This window comes from Mizuhopecten yessoensis, unplaced genomic scaffold, assembly GCF_002113885.1.
Source record: "Mizuhopecten yessoensis strain PY_sf001 unplaced genomic scaffold, ASM211388v2 scaffold6211, whole genome shotgun sequence".
NCBI lineage: Eukaryota > Metazoa > Mollusca > Bivalvia > Pectinida > Pectinidae > Mizuhopecten > Mizuhopecten yessoensis.
The window spans coordinates 1124602-1141303 of NW_018406436.1; the positions used below are offsets into that span (position 1 = coordinate 1124602).

The 16702-nt window shown below is 37.2% G+C and overlaps 1 protein-coding gene across 1 annotated transcript in view; it reads right to left on the reverse strand.

Annotated features, from left to right (window-relative positions):
- Positions 1 to 16383, reverse strand: part of LOC110451822 — a 185852-nt gene extending 169469 nt beyond the window's left edge. Inside the window, exon 1 of the mRNA XM_021500022.1 lies at positions 16229 to 16383. Within this exon, the coding sequence (XP_021355697.1) occupies positions 16229 to 16245 (17 nt within the window). The 5' untranslated portion in view covers positions 16246 to 16383. The remainder of the gene's footprint in view (positions 1 to 16228) is intronic.
- Between the last annotated feature and the right edge of the window lie 319 nt (positions 16384 to 16702).

The following is a 16702-nucleotide window of genomic DNA, read 5'->3' on the forward strand; positions in this document are numbered from 1 at the left end:
TTTATATCATACCCTATAGTCCTATCCAACACCTGGTTAGCTTTATATCATACCCTATAGTCCTATCCAACACCTGGTTAGCTTTATACCATGGCCTAGTCCTATCCACCACCTGGTTAGTTTTATATCATGACCTTGTCCTATCCAACACCTGGTTAGTTTTATATCATGATCTTGTCCTATCCAACGCCTGGTTAGCTTTATATCATACCCTATAGTCCTATCCAACGCCTGGTTAGTTTTACATCATACCCTTTAGTCATATCCAAAACCTGGTTAGTTTTATACCATGGCCAATAGTCCTATCCAACACCTGGTTAGTTTTATATCATGCCCTATAGTCCTATCCAATGCCTGGTTAGTTTTATATCATGCCCTATAGTCCTATCCATCGCCTGGTTAGCTTTATATCATGGCCTTGTCCTATCCAACACCTGATTAGCTTTATATCTGGTATATTACTATTGACACCCAAACCTACACCACTCTCTGTATTATATTATTGACACCCAAACCTACACCACTCTCAGTATTATATTACTATTGACACCTAAACCTACACCACTCTCTGTATTATATTACTATTGACACCCAAACCTACACCACTCTCTGTATTATATTATTGAAACCCAAACCTACACCACTCTCTGTATCAAATTACTATTGTCGCACAATGCTAACAAGACACTACAAAGATCAGGGTTTGACCGCTGTCATCAATAAATAGGCACAATTGTCATCAACTTCTCGACTCTGTTGAGGAGCATGTAAACACAGCAGTGGTGCTGACACTTCTGGGTTGAGTTGTTATCAGGACTACAGTTATTAACCAGAATCAACAATGTCCCCATTAATCAATTTAATTACAAACTTCTCACACATATGACAGAAACATCAAGATGACAAATGTCAAGATTTCAATCAATAAAGGTTCTATGTGTGTTGCCTGGTTTTCTCATGGTTCCAGTAGATTGTCTAGTCAATTCCACGGCTTATCAGTCGGATGATGGGAGATGGCCACTATAGACAGGCACAGAATTGTCAGTCAGAGGGTAAAACATGGCCACTATAGACAGGTACAGAATTATCAGTCAGAGGGTAAAACATGGCCACTATAGACAGGTAGTCAGTCAGAGGGTGGGAGATGGCAACTATAGACAGGTACAGTCAGTCAGGGTGGGATATGGCCACTATAGACAGGTACAGAATTGTCAGTCAGAGGGGGGGAGATGGCAACTATAGACCGGCACAGAGTTGTCAGTAAGAGGGCAAAACATGGCCACTATAGACAGGTACAGAATTGTGAGTCATAGGGTGAAACATGGCCACTATAGACCGGCACCGAGTTGTCAGTAAGAGGGTAAAACATGGCCCCTATAGACAGGTACAGAATTGTCAGTCAGAGGGCGGGAGATGGCAACTATAGACCGGCACAGAGTTGTCGGTAAGAGGGTAAAACATGGCCACTATAGACAGGTAGTCAGTCAGAGGGTGGGAGATGGCAACTATAGACCGGCACTGAGTTGTCAGTAAGAGGGTAAAACATGGCCCCTATAGACAGGTACAGAATTGTCAGTCAGAGGGGGGGAGATGGCAACTATAGACCGGCACAGAGTTGTCGGTAAGAGGGTAAAACATGGCCACTATAGACAGGGACAGAATTGTCAGTCATAGGGTGAAACATGGCCACTATAGACCGGCACCGAGTTGTCAGTAAGAGGGTAAAACATGGCCCCTATAGACAGGTACAGAATTGTCAGTCAGAGGGCGGGAGATGGCAACTATAGACCGGCACAGAGTTGTCAGTAAGAGGGTAAAACATGGCCACTATAGATAGGTACAGAATTGTCAGTCAGAGGATAAAACATGGCCACTATAAACATGTAGTCAGTCAGAAGGTGGGATATGACCATTATAGACAGGTAGTCAGGCAGCGGGTGGAAGATGGCCACTATAGACAGGTACAGTCAGTCAGAGGGTGAGAGATGGCCAATATAGACAGGTACAGTCAGTCAGAGGGTGGGGACAGGCCACTATAGACAAATACAGGTTTGCCAGCCATATGGTGAAATAAGGCTGCTAAAGACAGGTGACACATGTCTGTCCAAGGTTTGGAGATGGCCAATATAAACAGGTAGTCAGTCAGAGGTTAAGAGATGGCCACTATAGACAGGTACAGTCAGAGGGTGGGAGATGGCCAATATAGACAGGTACAGTCAGTCAGAGGGTGAGAGAAGGCCACTATAGACAAATACAGATTTGTCAAACAGATGGTGAAATAAGGCTGCTATAGACAGGTGACACAAATGTGTCCAAGGGCTGGATACGGACACTATAGGTATAGGTGTAACACAGATTCATCAAATGGCACGAGAACCTGCGAACATTCAGCGAGGAAGTATTTAATGAAGCTTAAATATATTGGGTACACAGGAACTCCTGTTATTGTGCAGAAATGGAGATCGGACAGACAGACAACTGTGATTACTGTATGCCATCTGATCTAAATCGAGGGAAAATATGTTAAATATAACTTTACTTTTATCTGCACAGTAACTGTCCCTACATCTGCTGTAAAACATACTGTTTACTTCCTTAAATATAAACACCTGCCTTGCACAATTCTAATTGGATATTAAGCTGAAAAGCTCCTGTGTGGTTACAGGTGCACTATTGTGTAGGGAGAGATGTATCTTTTAACAGAGGTATTACCATTTAAACAGCGGCACGCGTAGGCTAGGTAATTATATCTCATCTCCATAACAACCATCACACAGTCTTTTGAAATGCTTTTACAAAAAGTAAATATTCATAAAAGACGTCATGTTGATCACTGAACTGTGTGAGTTTTACATTTTCACCATGCCACTTCACCTGTATTAACTTGTATTTTTACCTGTAAAATACATCAGGTAATTAATCACGTCATTGACTGCTCGACCGACAGGTGTTCTATTCAATGTTCATGGCCAATTGAAATTAAGAATTTATTTCGTAGCCAGTAAAAGCTTTCCAATGTTGACAGATGTTTCGGAGATGACAAATCAAAGTCAGGACATCCACGGTCAATTGCAGAACACAGGTCGAGAGTCAAAGGTCAAGGGTAATTGCTTGCAACAATTACAGTTTCCATTTTCTGTTGTACAGATATAAAACACAAACACAATACAAATTTGTCGGATCTAAAGATTTTGTTGTCACAGAAAAAATCCTATTCACTACCGAACTACAAAACAGCGTCAATTTGGATGGTGAGGTACAATATGGCTTCGTTTCCATAAAACGGTGCAAAAACTATACAATTCAAAGCAACTGTATCAGTGGTTTTATGAAGGTGAATTCAACACTGACAAAAATTGTTTTAAAAAAAAATCAATCAAGCAAAGGGCTAGTTTACAGTAAACAGTTAGTAAACATAGTAAAGAGTTAAAATTGTCCATGATTCTGACCTGTACAATGAAAGTTTGCCTCTTTACTAAAACTGTTTGTTGCATCCAAGAAAAAAATAAGGGTTGCTAGGTGTCAGCATAGCCTGATTCATTGTATGCTGGTGTTTGCAGGTAACATTTTGATAAAAATACAAATAAGGAATTGAAGGTAAGGACACTGCTGTTTCCTTGGCTTAAACATGGTTATTGCTTTTGTCTCTATATCTCAACATTTCAATATTGTATTAGGATGTTATATCATTACACTTACTGACGAGCATGTCAGATCTTTAAAGTGGTTTATTAGGAATTTAGTTTATGATACTGTAGGCAGTTAGATGGGCATTAGATATGACATGAATTATATATTATCACTTAACATTATTCATTAGAATTTCACAGATCTTCTTGATAATGAATTTAATCATGAGATGATATTGCATTGTAGTTTAGTAGATGATCTTGTAGACCAAAATAATATCTTATAGATTGTTAATATTTTTTGATGGGCCTATATGCCTATATTTACGGTATAAAACAAGTTCTACACTGGGCCATCTGCCTCTGAGAAATTTTAATGGTTACAGACGAACATGATCAAACAGGTATGATTGTTTACCATTTTTTGTCGGGACTTTCATGGATTTTTTATACTTTGGGTTTTAAATTGCATCATAAATAATTCCAAGGCTTGTGATTGAGAAGAGACGGTAGGAGAAGTCGAGGTTGTTAGAACGAGCAGGTGCACTCAATATCATAACTGGAATCAGGAACAGTCTGCCGACACATGTAAAGTACAGGATATGCTCGCTGTTGTTTTCCTACAGAATGGCTGTAAATTAAAACCTGATTAGATCTCTCCTGTTTAATATAATACTTTGATTGATCATAAAAGCGGTGATAGATTTGCTTATATAGAATAATATGCTGACTTTCTTTACGTTTTTTAATTTGTAAATCACACTTTAGAAGCATACCTGAACACTTTTGAACAGCACTTACCATCTGTCAATCTTCCACTTTTTTGTCTGGAATCTGCTTCTGATGTCTGAAACCTTTTATTACAAGCTGTGTTAATTCAAATTCTTTTAAAAATCATATTTTTTTTATTCTTTTGTCCATCTGTCTTTTGCCTTCTGTAGAAACTGTACCTCCACAGCCAGATAGAGACTATCTGTTTGTTTGTCCATCTGTCTTTTGCCTTTCTGGAGTCATGGTACTAATGAGACTATCTGTTTGTTTGTCCATCTGTCTTTGGCCTTTCTGTAGTTACGCTACTAATGAGACTATCTGTTTGTTTGTTCATCTGTCTTTTGCTTTTCTGTAGTCACGGTACTAATGAGACTATCTGTTTGTTTGTCCATCTGTCATTTGCCTTTCTGTAGTCATGGTACTAATGAGACTATCTGTTTGTTTGTCCATCTGTCTTTTGCCTTTCTGTAGAAACTGTACCTCCACAGCCAGATAGAGACTATCTGTTTGTTTGTCCATCTGTCTTTTGCCTTTCCGTAGTCACGCTACTAATGAGACTATCTGTTTGTTTGTCCATCTGTCTTTGGCCTTTCTGTAGTTACGCTACTAATGAGACTATCTGTTTGTTTGTTCATCTGTCTTTTGCCTTTCTGTAGTCACGCTACTAATGAGACTATCTGTTTGTTTGTTCATCTGTCTTTTGCTTTTCTGTAGTCACGGTACTAATGAGACTATCTGATTATTTGTCCATCTGTCTTTTGCCTTTCTGTAGAAACTGTACCTCCACAGCCAGATAGAGACTATCTGGTTGTTTGTCCATCTGTCTTTTGCCTTTCTGTAGTTACGCTACTAATGAGACTATCTGTTTGTTTGTTCATCTGTCTTTTGCCTTTCTGTAGTCACGCTACTAATGAGACTATCTGTTTGTTTGTTCATCTGTCTTTTGCCTTTCTGTAGTCACGCTACTAATGAGACTATCTGTTTGTTTGTCCATCCATCATCCATTATCAGACCATATACATATAAGTGATTCTGTCCAGTTTTGACCACTTGACCAGCTGCAGAGCCTACCAGTGTTGGATGCCATATGTCTCTGTATTCCCCCTGATTGGTCAATATATTCTCTAAACCTGGAAAGCCTGGACAGTTTGTCAACTGATAAAGGTAAATGTTTACAGACATCAGGATGGTGTTGTTCACTGTTTGGACTGTAGTTAGAAAATGATCTATACAAAGTAGGCCCGCCATTACTATTTCAGTGCTACCTAAATAATTATTTTACCAGCCCAACACCCTATATTTACCCTCCCATAACCCCACAGCTATTTTCACAATACTGTACAATGTAATACTATATATTGTGGATCTATATTTATCAAGGACCGAATTGAATTTTGTTGTCGTGAATGGTTTGGTTTTATTAGGTTTACTTTAAGGTCCTATTAACAGCTAAGGTCATATAAGGGCATCTAATATTAGTCAGTTATCCTTAAGATACAGAATTCCTAAAAACCCAAAAAACATTGTCCAGGACACAAAATTAGCTTCTGATGTATAAACTGACCACTTGATCCAATTGGTTGACCAATAAAACCTGAAATTACCCAAGCTCTGTGAGAATGCCCATTCTTTGTCCTGACTCATATGTCAACAGAGTGATAGAGACTTACATACACAGAACACAATCTAAAACACAGCAGGGAACATCACTTACTGTGGTCATTGTCTAGTCAAGTGATTAATATCGCTAGTAAAGCACCGGAGTACCTACTACATAGTGTACAGCAAACATAATCACATTCATTTGAGCAAACAAATGAGACTGAAATCGTTTTCCCATACTAGAATGTAGTGCCGCAAGGTGTTGCTGAGTTGGTCAGTGGTCATTCAGGTGTTACTGAGTTGGTCAGTGGTCACTCAGGTGTTGCTGAGTTGGTCAGTGGTCATTCAGGTGTTACTGAGTTGGTCAGTGAGGTCATTCAGGTATTGCTGAGTTGGTCAGTGAGGTCATTCGGGTGTTACTGAGTTGGTCAGTGAGGTCATTCAGGTATTGCTGAGTTGGTCAGTGGTCATTCAGGTGTTACTGAGTTGGTCAGTGAGGTCATTCAGGTGTTACTGAGTTAGTCAGTAGTCATTCATGATCAGGTGTTACTGAGTTAGTCAGTGGTCATTCATGATCAGGTGTTACTGAGCTGGTCAGTGGTCATTCAGGTGTTGCTGAGTTGGTCAGTGGTCATTCAGGTGTTACTGAGCTGGTCAGTGGTCATTCAGGTGTTCCTGAGTTGGTCAGTGAGGTCATTCAGGGGTTGCTGAGTTAGTCAGTGGTCATTCAGGTGTTACTGAGTTGGTCAGTGAGGTCATTCAGGTGTTGCTGAGTTAGTCAGTGGTCATTCAGGTGTTACTGAGCTGGTCAGTGGTCATTCAGGTGTTACTGAGTTGGTCAGTGAGGTCGTTCAGGTGTTACTGAGTTGGTCAGTGGTCATTCAGGTGTTACTGAGTTGGTCAGTGGTCATTAAGAGTGAATATTTCATCCTGACAGCACCCTTGTATTGCATTTGTAATTATTTCAGCTTAAAAAAAAATTATATGTATTTTATTTAACAGGAGCGGAAAAATGCACAGCCAGACCTGCGTTCGAACCCGGGACCCTCCAAACTCTAGACGGACACTCTAACCAATTAAGCTTTCTGGTCGCTAGCGATTGACCCATTCTAGTTCCGCTACATTCCTCCGTCCTTTAACAAAGTCTTTGAAACCCAAACTTCGGAAGACACACGAGACCATATACCACCTTCCATGCGTATATTTTGTTGGGTGCCAAATGTAACAGGAGCAGAAAAATGCACGGCCAGACCAGCGTTCGAACCCGAGACCCTTCAAACTCAAGACAGATGCTCTAACCAATTGAGCTACCTGGTCGCCAGCGATTGACCCAGTCCAGTTCCCCTACATTTATATCATTGGCATTTGATTGGTGAATCTATGTGAATTAATGAATGAAGATCACAGTTGTATCACACAAAATAATGGATTAATTTAGACCTCTAGCTGTTATGTTATTTAGGGCACAAAATATTCATTTTTCCAACTAATTAATGAATTAGATTTCTGTTGTTGTTTAGGGCACCTGATTGTCAGTATTCACATGAACTAATGAAGTTTTTGCTGTGTAATTTAACTTTGATGGTCCTTATCCACTGTCAAGTGTTATACATTTTGTATGACTGAGTGTTGCTAATTGTTTTATTGGGAGTGGTAAGTAGATCCACTTATGTCCAGATTGTTGGGGGGGGGGGCTCCAAAATAATGAAACGTTTTAACAATACCATTTTTAAATTAGCCTACCACACTTATCTGTACACTTTAGGTATATGTTATTAGACTGCTGAGTATGAGTTTTAGTGAGGACTTCTTCACTATGCCATCAGCATTGCATCATCATCATATCTTATCCACCAAGGAGAAGGCAAACAGCAACACCCAACCAGTTAACATTTAGGACCAAGCCTCTGTGTGCACACAAGCATACAACATGCCCTCTAACAGATGTTTGAGAGTGATTTATCATCTCCCCCCCCCCCCTTCCCCCACTGTTTCACACTATATCCTTATCCCCCTTATCTTCTCTGACCCTAGCACTGACCTTATCTCACACCCCTTGCCTCTAGCTCTGGGCGGTGAGGCGTGGGGTGTTACTGGGAGATTTACAGGAGAAGGAAAGGGAAGGCACAGCAGCAGATATACTACGCAGAACATTTACTGAGGCTTACTAAACAGACTTCCCAATAACAATAGCGAGTCACTGAGCTGTACTATCACACATACTGTCCTAACAATAGGTACGAGTCACTGAGTTGTACTGTCCTAACAATAGGTACAAGTCACTGAGCTGTACTATCACACAGACTGTCCTAACAATAGGTATGAGTCACTGAGCTATACAGTCCTAACAATAGGTACGAGTCACGGAGTTGTACTGTCCTAACAATAGGTATGAGTCACTGAGTTGTACTGTCCTAACAATAGGTACAAGTCACTGAGTTGAACTATCACACAGACTGTCCTAACAATAGGTACAAGTCACTGATTTGTACTGTCCTAACGATAGGTATGAGTCACTTAGTTGTACTATCACACAGACTGTCCTTACAATAGGTACAAGTCATTCTACTTCAACATGGTCCTTTTGTTTATATTAGAGGCAAGTGTATTTATTTCCTGCTATTTTTTTCCTTGAACCTGTCCTCAATAATCATTAGGTTGTGGGCACCATTATCGTTATAACTATTTGAGTCATGTCACTGCAATATAAATTGGTGCAATTATGGTTATACTTGGTATCTACACAGTCCTGTTACAAGAATATTCTAGGAACGTTCCTGAATATTCATAGTTATTCATGAATACACCTGGTTATTCATGAATACACCTGGTTATTCATGAATACACCTGGTTATTCATGAATACACCTGGTTATTCATGAATACACCTGGTTATTCATGAATACACCTGGTTATTCATGAATACACCTGGTTATTCATGAATACACCTGGTTATTCATGAATACACCTGGTTATTCATGAATACACCTGGTTATTCATGAATACACCTGGTTATTCATGAATACACCTGGTTATTCATGAATACACCTGGTTATTCATGAATACACCTGGTTATTCATGAATACACCTGGTTATTCATGAATACACCTGGTTATTCATGAATACACCTGGTTATTCATGAATACACCTGGTTATTCATGAATACACCTGGTTATTCATGAATACACCTGGTTATTCATGAATATTCCTGATTATTATGAGCATTTTTATTAACCATGAATAAGCATGAATATTCATGATTATTCATGTTTACGAATGAATATGATTATTCATGGTTGATGAAGGTGCCATTTAACCAACCTGGTTATTCATGGTTATTCATGGTTCTATTGATGAATAACCATGAATATGCAGGTATTATTAATGAATAACCTTGAATATATCATGGTCATTTCCCTGATCGTAATTTTATAGCATCATCCTAAAGCATCTCCTACCATGAATAAAAATGTGCACATGTAGGTCAGTGATAACTAAAACTTTGGAATGTAAATATAAGGGTTGAACAGTATTTTTTCGATGTTAATGCTGGTATCAACGCAAATCAGTTCCATACATATTGACCACGAAGCCCCAAAGCAGGCTTCATGGCATACATGTATATGTATATGTAATTGAATTCATATCAGCATGAAATTGAAAAAAAGCCGTTCAACTCTTATATGAACTTCACAAGGTTTACCTGGCACGTTATCTGTAATTAACTCTAGTTTTGTCTGTGAACAAAATCTCTACTTTAATTACCTGGATCAATGCATAATGCAGCAGGGAGGCTGAGAGCCTTCACAACAAAGAAATAATATTATTTCTAATAGTTTAAGTTTTAGAGGAGATAAAAGGAATCCAAACTTTGCTGAAAAGTATTTAAACGTTCTGACAGCTGATGATACCAAGTTATTTTAGGAATTTCTTACTCCTTTATCCTCATATATTTATATTATTACATTCATCTCCAGGGCTCAGTTTGAAATCATGGATATCTGCCAAATAAAAGTTATATCTTTCTGAATGATTTGAAGAAGCTTTAATGGGAGACATACTAAAGCCCACAGTTATATAATATATACTCCAGTGAACGTAACAGCAAATTACATAATGGCAGCTGGCTTAGTTACACATATTTAACATGTGAAAATACTTGAATTCAAATTTTGAAACACACAACATACTGACGCTTTATTATGAATAGAAATTTAAGGGAAAACATGTAGAGAGTTTACTACAGGTCGTAAGAGAACCAAATATTAAACCTGTTCTGGCCTAATGCTCCCCGATTCAACTGAATAGGGAGACTTGATAACATGTGTTTCTTATTTAAGCATTCTGCGCTGTAATGCTGGTTTATTTGTCATTCTCTGAGGAAGGCAGAGGTAAGGGGGGTGGGGGGAGGTATATAAGTTAAATACAACCCGGGCTACAAAATATCTATATCCTTTACCATTAACACTGATGAATTCTTACAGAAAATTAAAAAATGAAGGAGACTTGGTGATTTGTGTAATTTAGAGTATAGACTGGTCTTGGTGTGTAGGTAACAGGGGTGACATTACAGCTAGCAGAGGTTAATTGGTGTCGAGGGGATTTTGTTCCAGGATTGGTGTCTGATGGCAATCTTGTTTCTGTTCAGGGTTTCAGCGCTGGACAATTTATGATCATGTCTGGGAACGGTTCCTTGACCAATACCTATCATAGAATATACCTGTATGGTGAAACCTGATCAAAATTACAGAACTGCTCCACTGAAGAAAGCATAAACACTGACAGACTATTATTGGGATAACAATTCTGGGTATCTTCTAATACAAAATGTTATATAGAGTAAGGGTAAGTGATTTCGTACAGGATGTGATTTCGTACACTAAATAGATTTTTCTTATTTTTTAACCGATCACTTTCGATGGAGGCATAAAATCGTTCCAACAGCAAACCACCACTATTGTCCTTCTTCGGTGATGCTTAATATAAAATTTCCAAATAGCCTCATTTTCAAAACTGATTGAGTACATCTTTTAGGTCAAAGTATATCCGATCTTCTTGGAGACGTCATTGAAAAACAAAATGTACATCTGTGTCAAAACAGTAGGAAATCAGGTACCTCACTCTGTGGTATAACTGTGGGTCCCTGTAGGATGGTTCTCTACCAATTCTGCTAAAATCACAGACACGTGGTCATATTTCTACAAACCACCCAACTAAACCAAATAGTGTTAGCACTGATTAATCTAGAAACTTATAATGTTAAACTGACCATCAATATGAACTTCAAACCTCCGACCTGTTATTCAATGAAAACAGTTTCCATTTACTGGACAAGCTTCAATGCATGTCAAATCCTTCATTATACATTGTACATTGTACCCTTATGTGGTGGAGAACTGCAACCATGAACCAAATTACAATCAAATTATAACCATCACTGTTGGAGAAAGTTAACCATGCATCCTAGATCTACGGTAAGTCAAACTTTTTGTGAAGGAGAAACTTTACAATGTACCATGGCATTTAAATCTGATATGGTGGCGAACCACTACCATGTACCATGGTAATAAACACATATGGTGGAAAACTGCTACCATTAACTTAAAAGATCGTCCAACATGTAACAAGGTAGCTCAACCGTATATGGTGCAGATTACCATAACCATGTACCATTGCTATAGTCAACCTTTATAATTATGGAAGAGAAATATAACCATGTACCATGGTGGTCAAACATATCTGTTGAAAAACCATAACCATGTACCATGGAAGTAAGTGATTATATGGTGGAAAACTGTGAACATGTACCAAGTACCATGGAAGTAAGTGATTATATGGTGGAAAACCGTGACCATGTTTCATAAAATGATGGAGAACTATAACCATGTACCATATATAGTATTCATTTATCATAGTATAAAGTACCTGTCAAAATACATCTTTGGTGGAAAGAAAAACAAACCTTTATTATCGAAGAACCTTTCCATATTGTGGACCAAGTGATTTGTTATGACACAAGCTGAGATTTTTAATTCAAAATGTCTGGTGTTCCAGGGCTTATAGACTTTATTTCCGGTCTTCTATAAAGATAGAAGCTGGGCTAGTTGATTTGTTTTAAATCTGCTGGCCAGTCTTACTCTATATTGTACACCCCTGGTAAGAACCCCAGGGCACTTATCATATTGAGTATGATAACCAATCAAAACAATCAAATTTTACAGCTTTTATTGAGTAATATATGACCAATAAAATTTATGTATTTTTTACTATATAGCAGGAGAGAGCTTGATCAATTAAAGTAATTGTTGTTCAATATTTTGATGTTAGATATCGCTTAAATGTTTTTTTCTCGTGCCATCGGCTATGATATTGAATCATACCCTTCCAAACGAGCTGTAGGCAATGAATAAAGCGCAGCCATGTCCTGTGATCAAACTTAATTAGTGTAATCAAATGGAAATAGTGTGATGATTGATGGTCGTAAGGACACCAGTACATAGAAGTAGGAACAAGACTTAGTCATTGTACCATTTCTAAGCCAACCTACATATTATTTATTGTACAGTCCATTTGGATGCAGCATTTCAATCTATCTTTTACAAAAAAAATTTTGCATTTCTATTTTCCATTTACAACATAATCTCAAACCCTTCATTTCAAATTTCGCTAAAATGGCACTAAAATGTTCGGAACATATTCTTGTATCAATTTGGGAATTTGACCTGTGGATAACGACTGATGAGTTTCAGCCTAAAGGCGTTCTGGCTTACATTTGTAACTGGGGTAATAAAACATCTGTGTTATCAGTGAGAAATACAGAACATTGCATTTCATGGCCTGGAAACCTGTTGTATCAGGAAAGTAAGATTCACCAGGTATGTCATGAAAGCGATTCCACGATTCCACACCCTGCGCTATCTGACGTCCTACATAATACACACACGTTTATTGCATAAACAATGAAACATACACATTCACGTACATTTGTTTATTCCGTTCATCTGCACAATAGTTCACTCTCTGTGTGACATAAGATAAAGATATAAGTGTTACATTGCTTATTTATCCGTAAGAGTACTGAGATAGCCAGGCCAGGGAGGAGTAGTGATATACGGTACCAGTACAAGGTGAGAACATTAAATATTCATCCAGGCTCAGCCTTTGTATGATTTATACAGTATTGACAATGTCACACATTTCCTATCGGCGGTGTGAGTCATAAACAAAACTTGATGAATTATTTATTTAATTATGAATATAATCTAACATATTGGATCACATATGAATCAGATTTAATTTTTGTAATTTTCTTAAATATGATGGTGAGGAATCTCTTTGAGTGTTTGCAATTTTCATTTGGTTGGCATTTGAAAGCAATACATTTGGGAAGCAAAAGAATTCAATGCTAGAAAAGTATTCTTTTTTTATGAATTCTAGAAACAGTAACTGCCATTTGTAATGACAATTCTGGACCATGTTCCAAAGCCCCGAGGGAATCCCATAGAAATCCCTGGTCTGATATCTCTCTTGGTTGTAACTGATGACGAATTGTAGCATTTGCCTGGCATGTAATGGGTTACCTTGTGAGGGGGGAAATATAGAATAAATGTTCGACTACCAGATGGTGCTACATTGTACAGTGTAGAAGGTATTCCTACAAGGGTAGAGGCTGAACGAGTGACTAAAATATCATTGCACTGCAACTGTAATTGTTAATTATATGTACAGTGTCAGTACGGGGGATAGCGAAGTTCCACCCCAGGGGTGTAAAGTTCTGTGTGTGCACATGAGATTGACTTATGAGAAATTCTCAGGTGTTCTAGCCGATACACTTCGAAATAATATACAGGGTTGAAATCTTAACCAGGGCCATGTGATTTCAATTCATGGATACTGGATGGGTCCACGACCAAAATAGGTTATCTAGGATTTATCTGAGTCTCAACCTCTACAGTCAATACATATGTAACAATATATTCATCTCTTTGTTAACCCTTTCACCCCTATGCAACTTTAGTTGACTCTCCCATGCATTGGTCTGGATGAGTCCATTATGGTCTAAAGTGATGAAAGGGTTAATGGTATAAAGTGCACAAATAGCACGACAGGTAAAAATGTTTTGAACTACAACATTAGCTTTTATGATTATGGTGTAACAAAAAAGTATTCATAAACAAAAGTTCACCTCCCAATATAATACACTGATGACAAAGTTACAAATTCATTAGCAATTGCCAGTTTTATATAAAACTATCAATACATTGTATCTTCATTAGTTTCAAAATAACATGGTTTCATGGTACTTATTCTCCTGTATATATATATATATATATATATATATGGGGCAAAGAAGTAATTCCAACAGTGTGGACAAGTTTAGGTTGTCAAATTTTCGGAGCGATTCGCTCCTTTTTCAAGACAAGATTTCAAGATATATGATATATATATATATATATCATAATGAGTTATAGAAATGAGTAATGATATTAAAAGATATACAGATATATAGATATTAAAAGATATACAGATATATAGATATCAAAAGATATACAGATATATAGATATTAAGAGTTATAGGGATAATTGAGCATGTGGTCTTATTTAAATGACTTTATAATAATCATGATGATAATTAATTATACCTAATACTAAATATTAACAAAATTGGAAAATATTTTTGTGAGTGTTCTTTCAAAAATATCTTTGCAAGGATAATTAATTCATGAATGAAACATTAAAAGGTTGCTAAATGTATCTCGATTAATTTTGTCAAAATAAATATTAGCAGATTATTTAAATATGTGACCATCTCTTCACTCGAATCGACAGGAAAAAGTCAGTCTCACAAAAAAACAAGTGCAGTTAATAAACAAAGGTGTACTGAAAATTATTACACCACAATATATAATTCTACAGTAAATTATTACACCACAATATATAATTCTACCGTAAATTATTACACCACAAAATATAATTCTACAGTAAATTATTACACCACAATATATAATTCTACAGTAAATTATTACATCACAAAAGTGAATAGTAACCGTTATACAACCACTACTTTGACTGCCTCATGGAAACAGCAAAATCATTTAGCAGTCTTTCAATTTTTATTTCACTATTGGCACTATATGTATATATATTTTATAATATTTTTGATACTGGTAAAATATCTATGTCACTTTATTTTTTTCTGATGCAAAATATTGCTGAAACTAAGGATACCCGTCTTTATGAGTCAATTTATTGAGTAACACATCTAAAAGGATAGATATTGGAAAATGTGCCTGAACATATGACCAGGGAAAATCTTCCAGCTGAAACACATATTATATCTAGTGTTTACAGCCTAATTTGTTTCGTATGTGTAGGACACATGTAAAAGATGACTGGTAATGCCTCGCTGAATTAGATCCACACCAGGTGTCAGAACCAACTTACAACATGAAAGCAAAAAAAACATGAAAACTGGAACAGCAATATACATCTGGTTAAAAATTACCATATTGTCCCTAATTTCTGCCGTTAAAACAAACTATAAGCCATGATTATACTACATACATTTGTTTTATATTCGTGACTTCTGTTTATGATCAAGTGAATGATTTTTGACGATGTGTGAAAGTTCCATCTCAAAATCCAGCATGCAATTTTCCATGCAGACATTCACACTTTAATTTTTGGAGTTCTGCCAATGTAACTGTGAAAATGGGTACAGTTAGGGAAAACGGTACCTAAAAATAAGGTGAATTTTCGTATACAATAACAAATAATACCAATATAATTTTTAAGTAATATCTTAGATATGTTTCTTTATCTTATACTGTCCAATTATAATATTAATCGTATTGTAATACGCATATTGTTATCATAAAAACGTTTTCATTTAATGCCCCAACACAGCCGGTTTAAAATGACACTTGTCACAATACACAGTCCGGGTCACCTTAATTTTCCAATGTATAGCGTAAATGTCGGCTGTAAAATGAAAATTATTCTATTCTAAAACAAATTTACACATTAAATTAGGCTAGTGTTTACAAAACAATCGTAATATAACTGCAAAAATCTTTAAAAATATTTGTGAATTGATGTGACATGTCGTATCGAAACAAGTGCACCCTTGTGGGCCCCATCTCTCAGACTCTTCGCAGTTGCAGCAACCCGTCAGCATCCCCAACATTGGATGACATCATCGACTTGGAGTAAAAGTATAATTCTTACCTGAATGTCTTCTGCATCGGAGACACTGCCAGATTTGTTCTGAATAAATCCCACTTTCCGCAAACAAAATAACGGGGCTTTGCTAAAATTCTCACATTATTTTTAGGTCAAATATATTTTCCCGCACACATGAACCAAACAATGCCGTCTCCGGTCAATGGAGACCAGAATGGATCATAATTCCCCGGATGTCAACCTTTAACCCTGCATAATTTTCGCGATATCAGCAGCGAAGCGTTACGCACGCGGGTATGTTTGAATCATAAGGAACATATTTCCAATCTTCAGAGACGGAAAACACATCTACAGCTATAAGTATAGCTATCTGTCAGTTACCAAGTCGTACCGTGCAATATGACATCAGAAATATATGCGCGACCAATGCTCCAGCAAATATCCCTTTATTTTATGTTTCACACGCGTGGAGCATACAGTCTGTGACACGGTACCAAGGGAAATAACACCTACAGATTT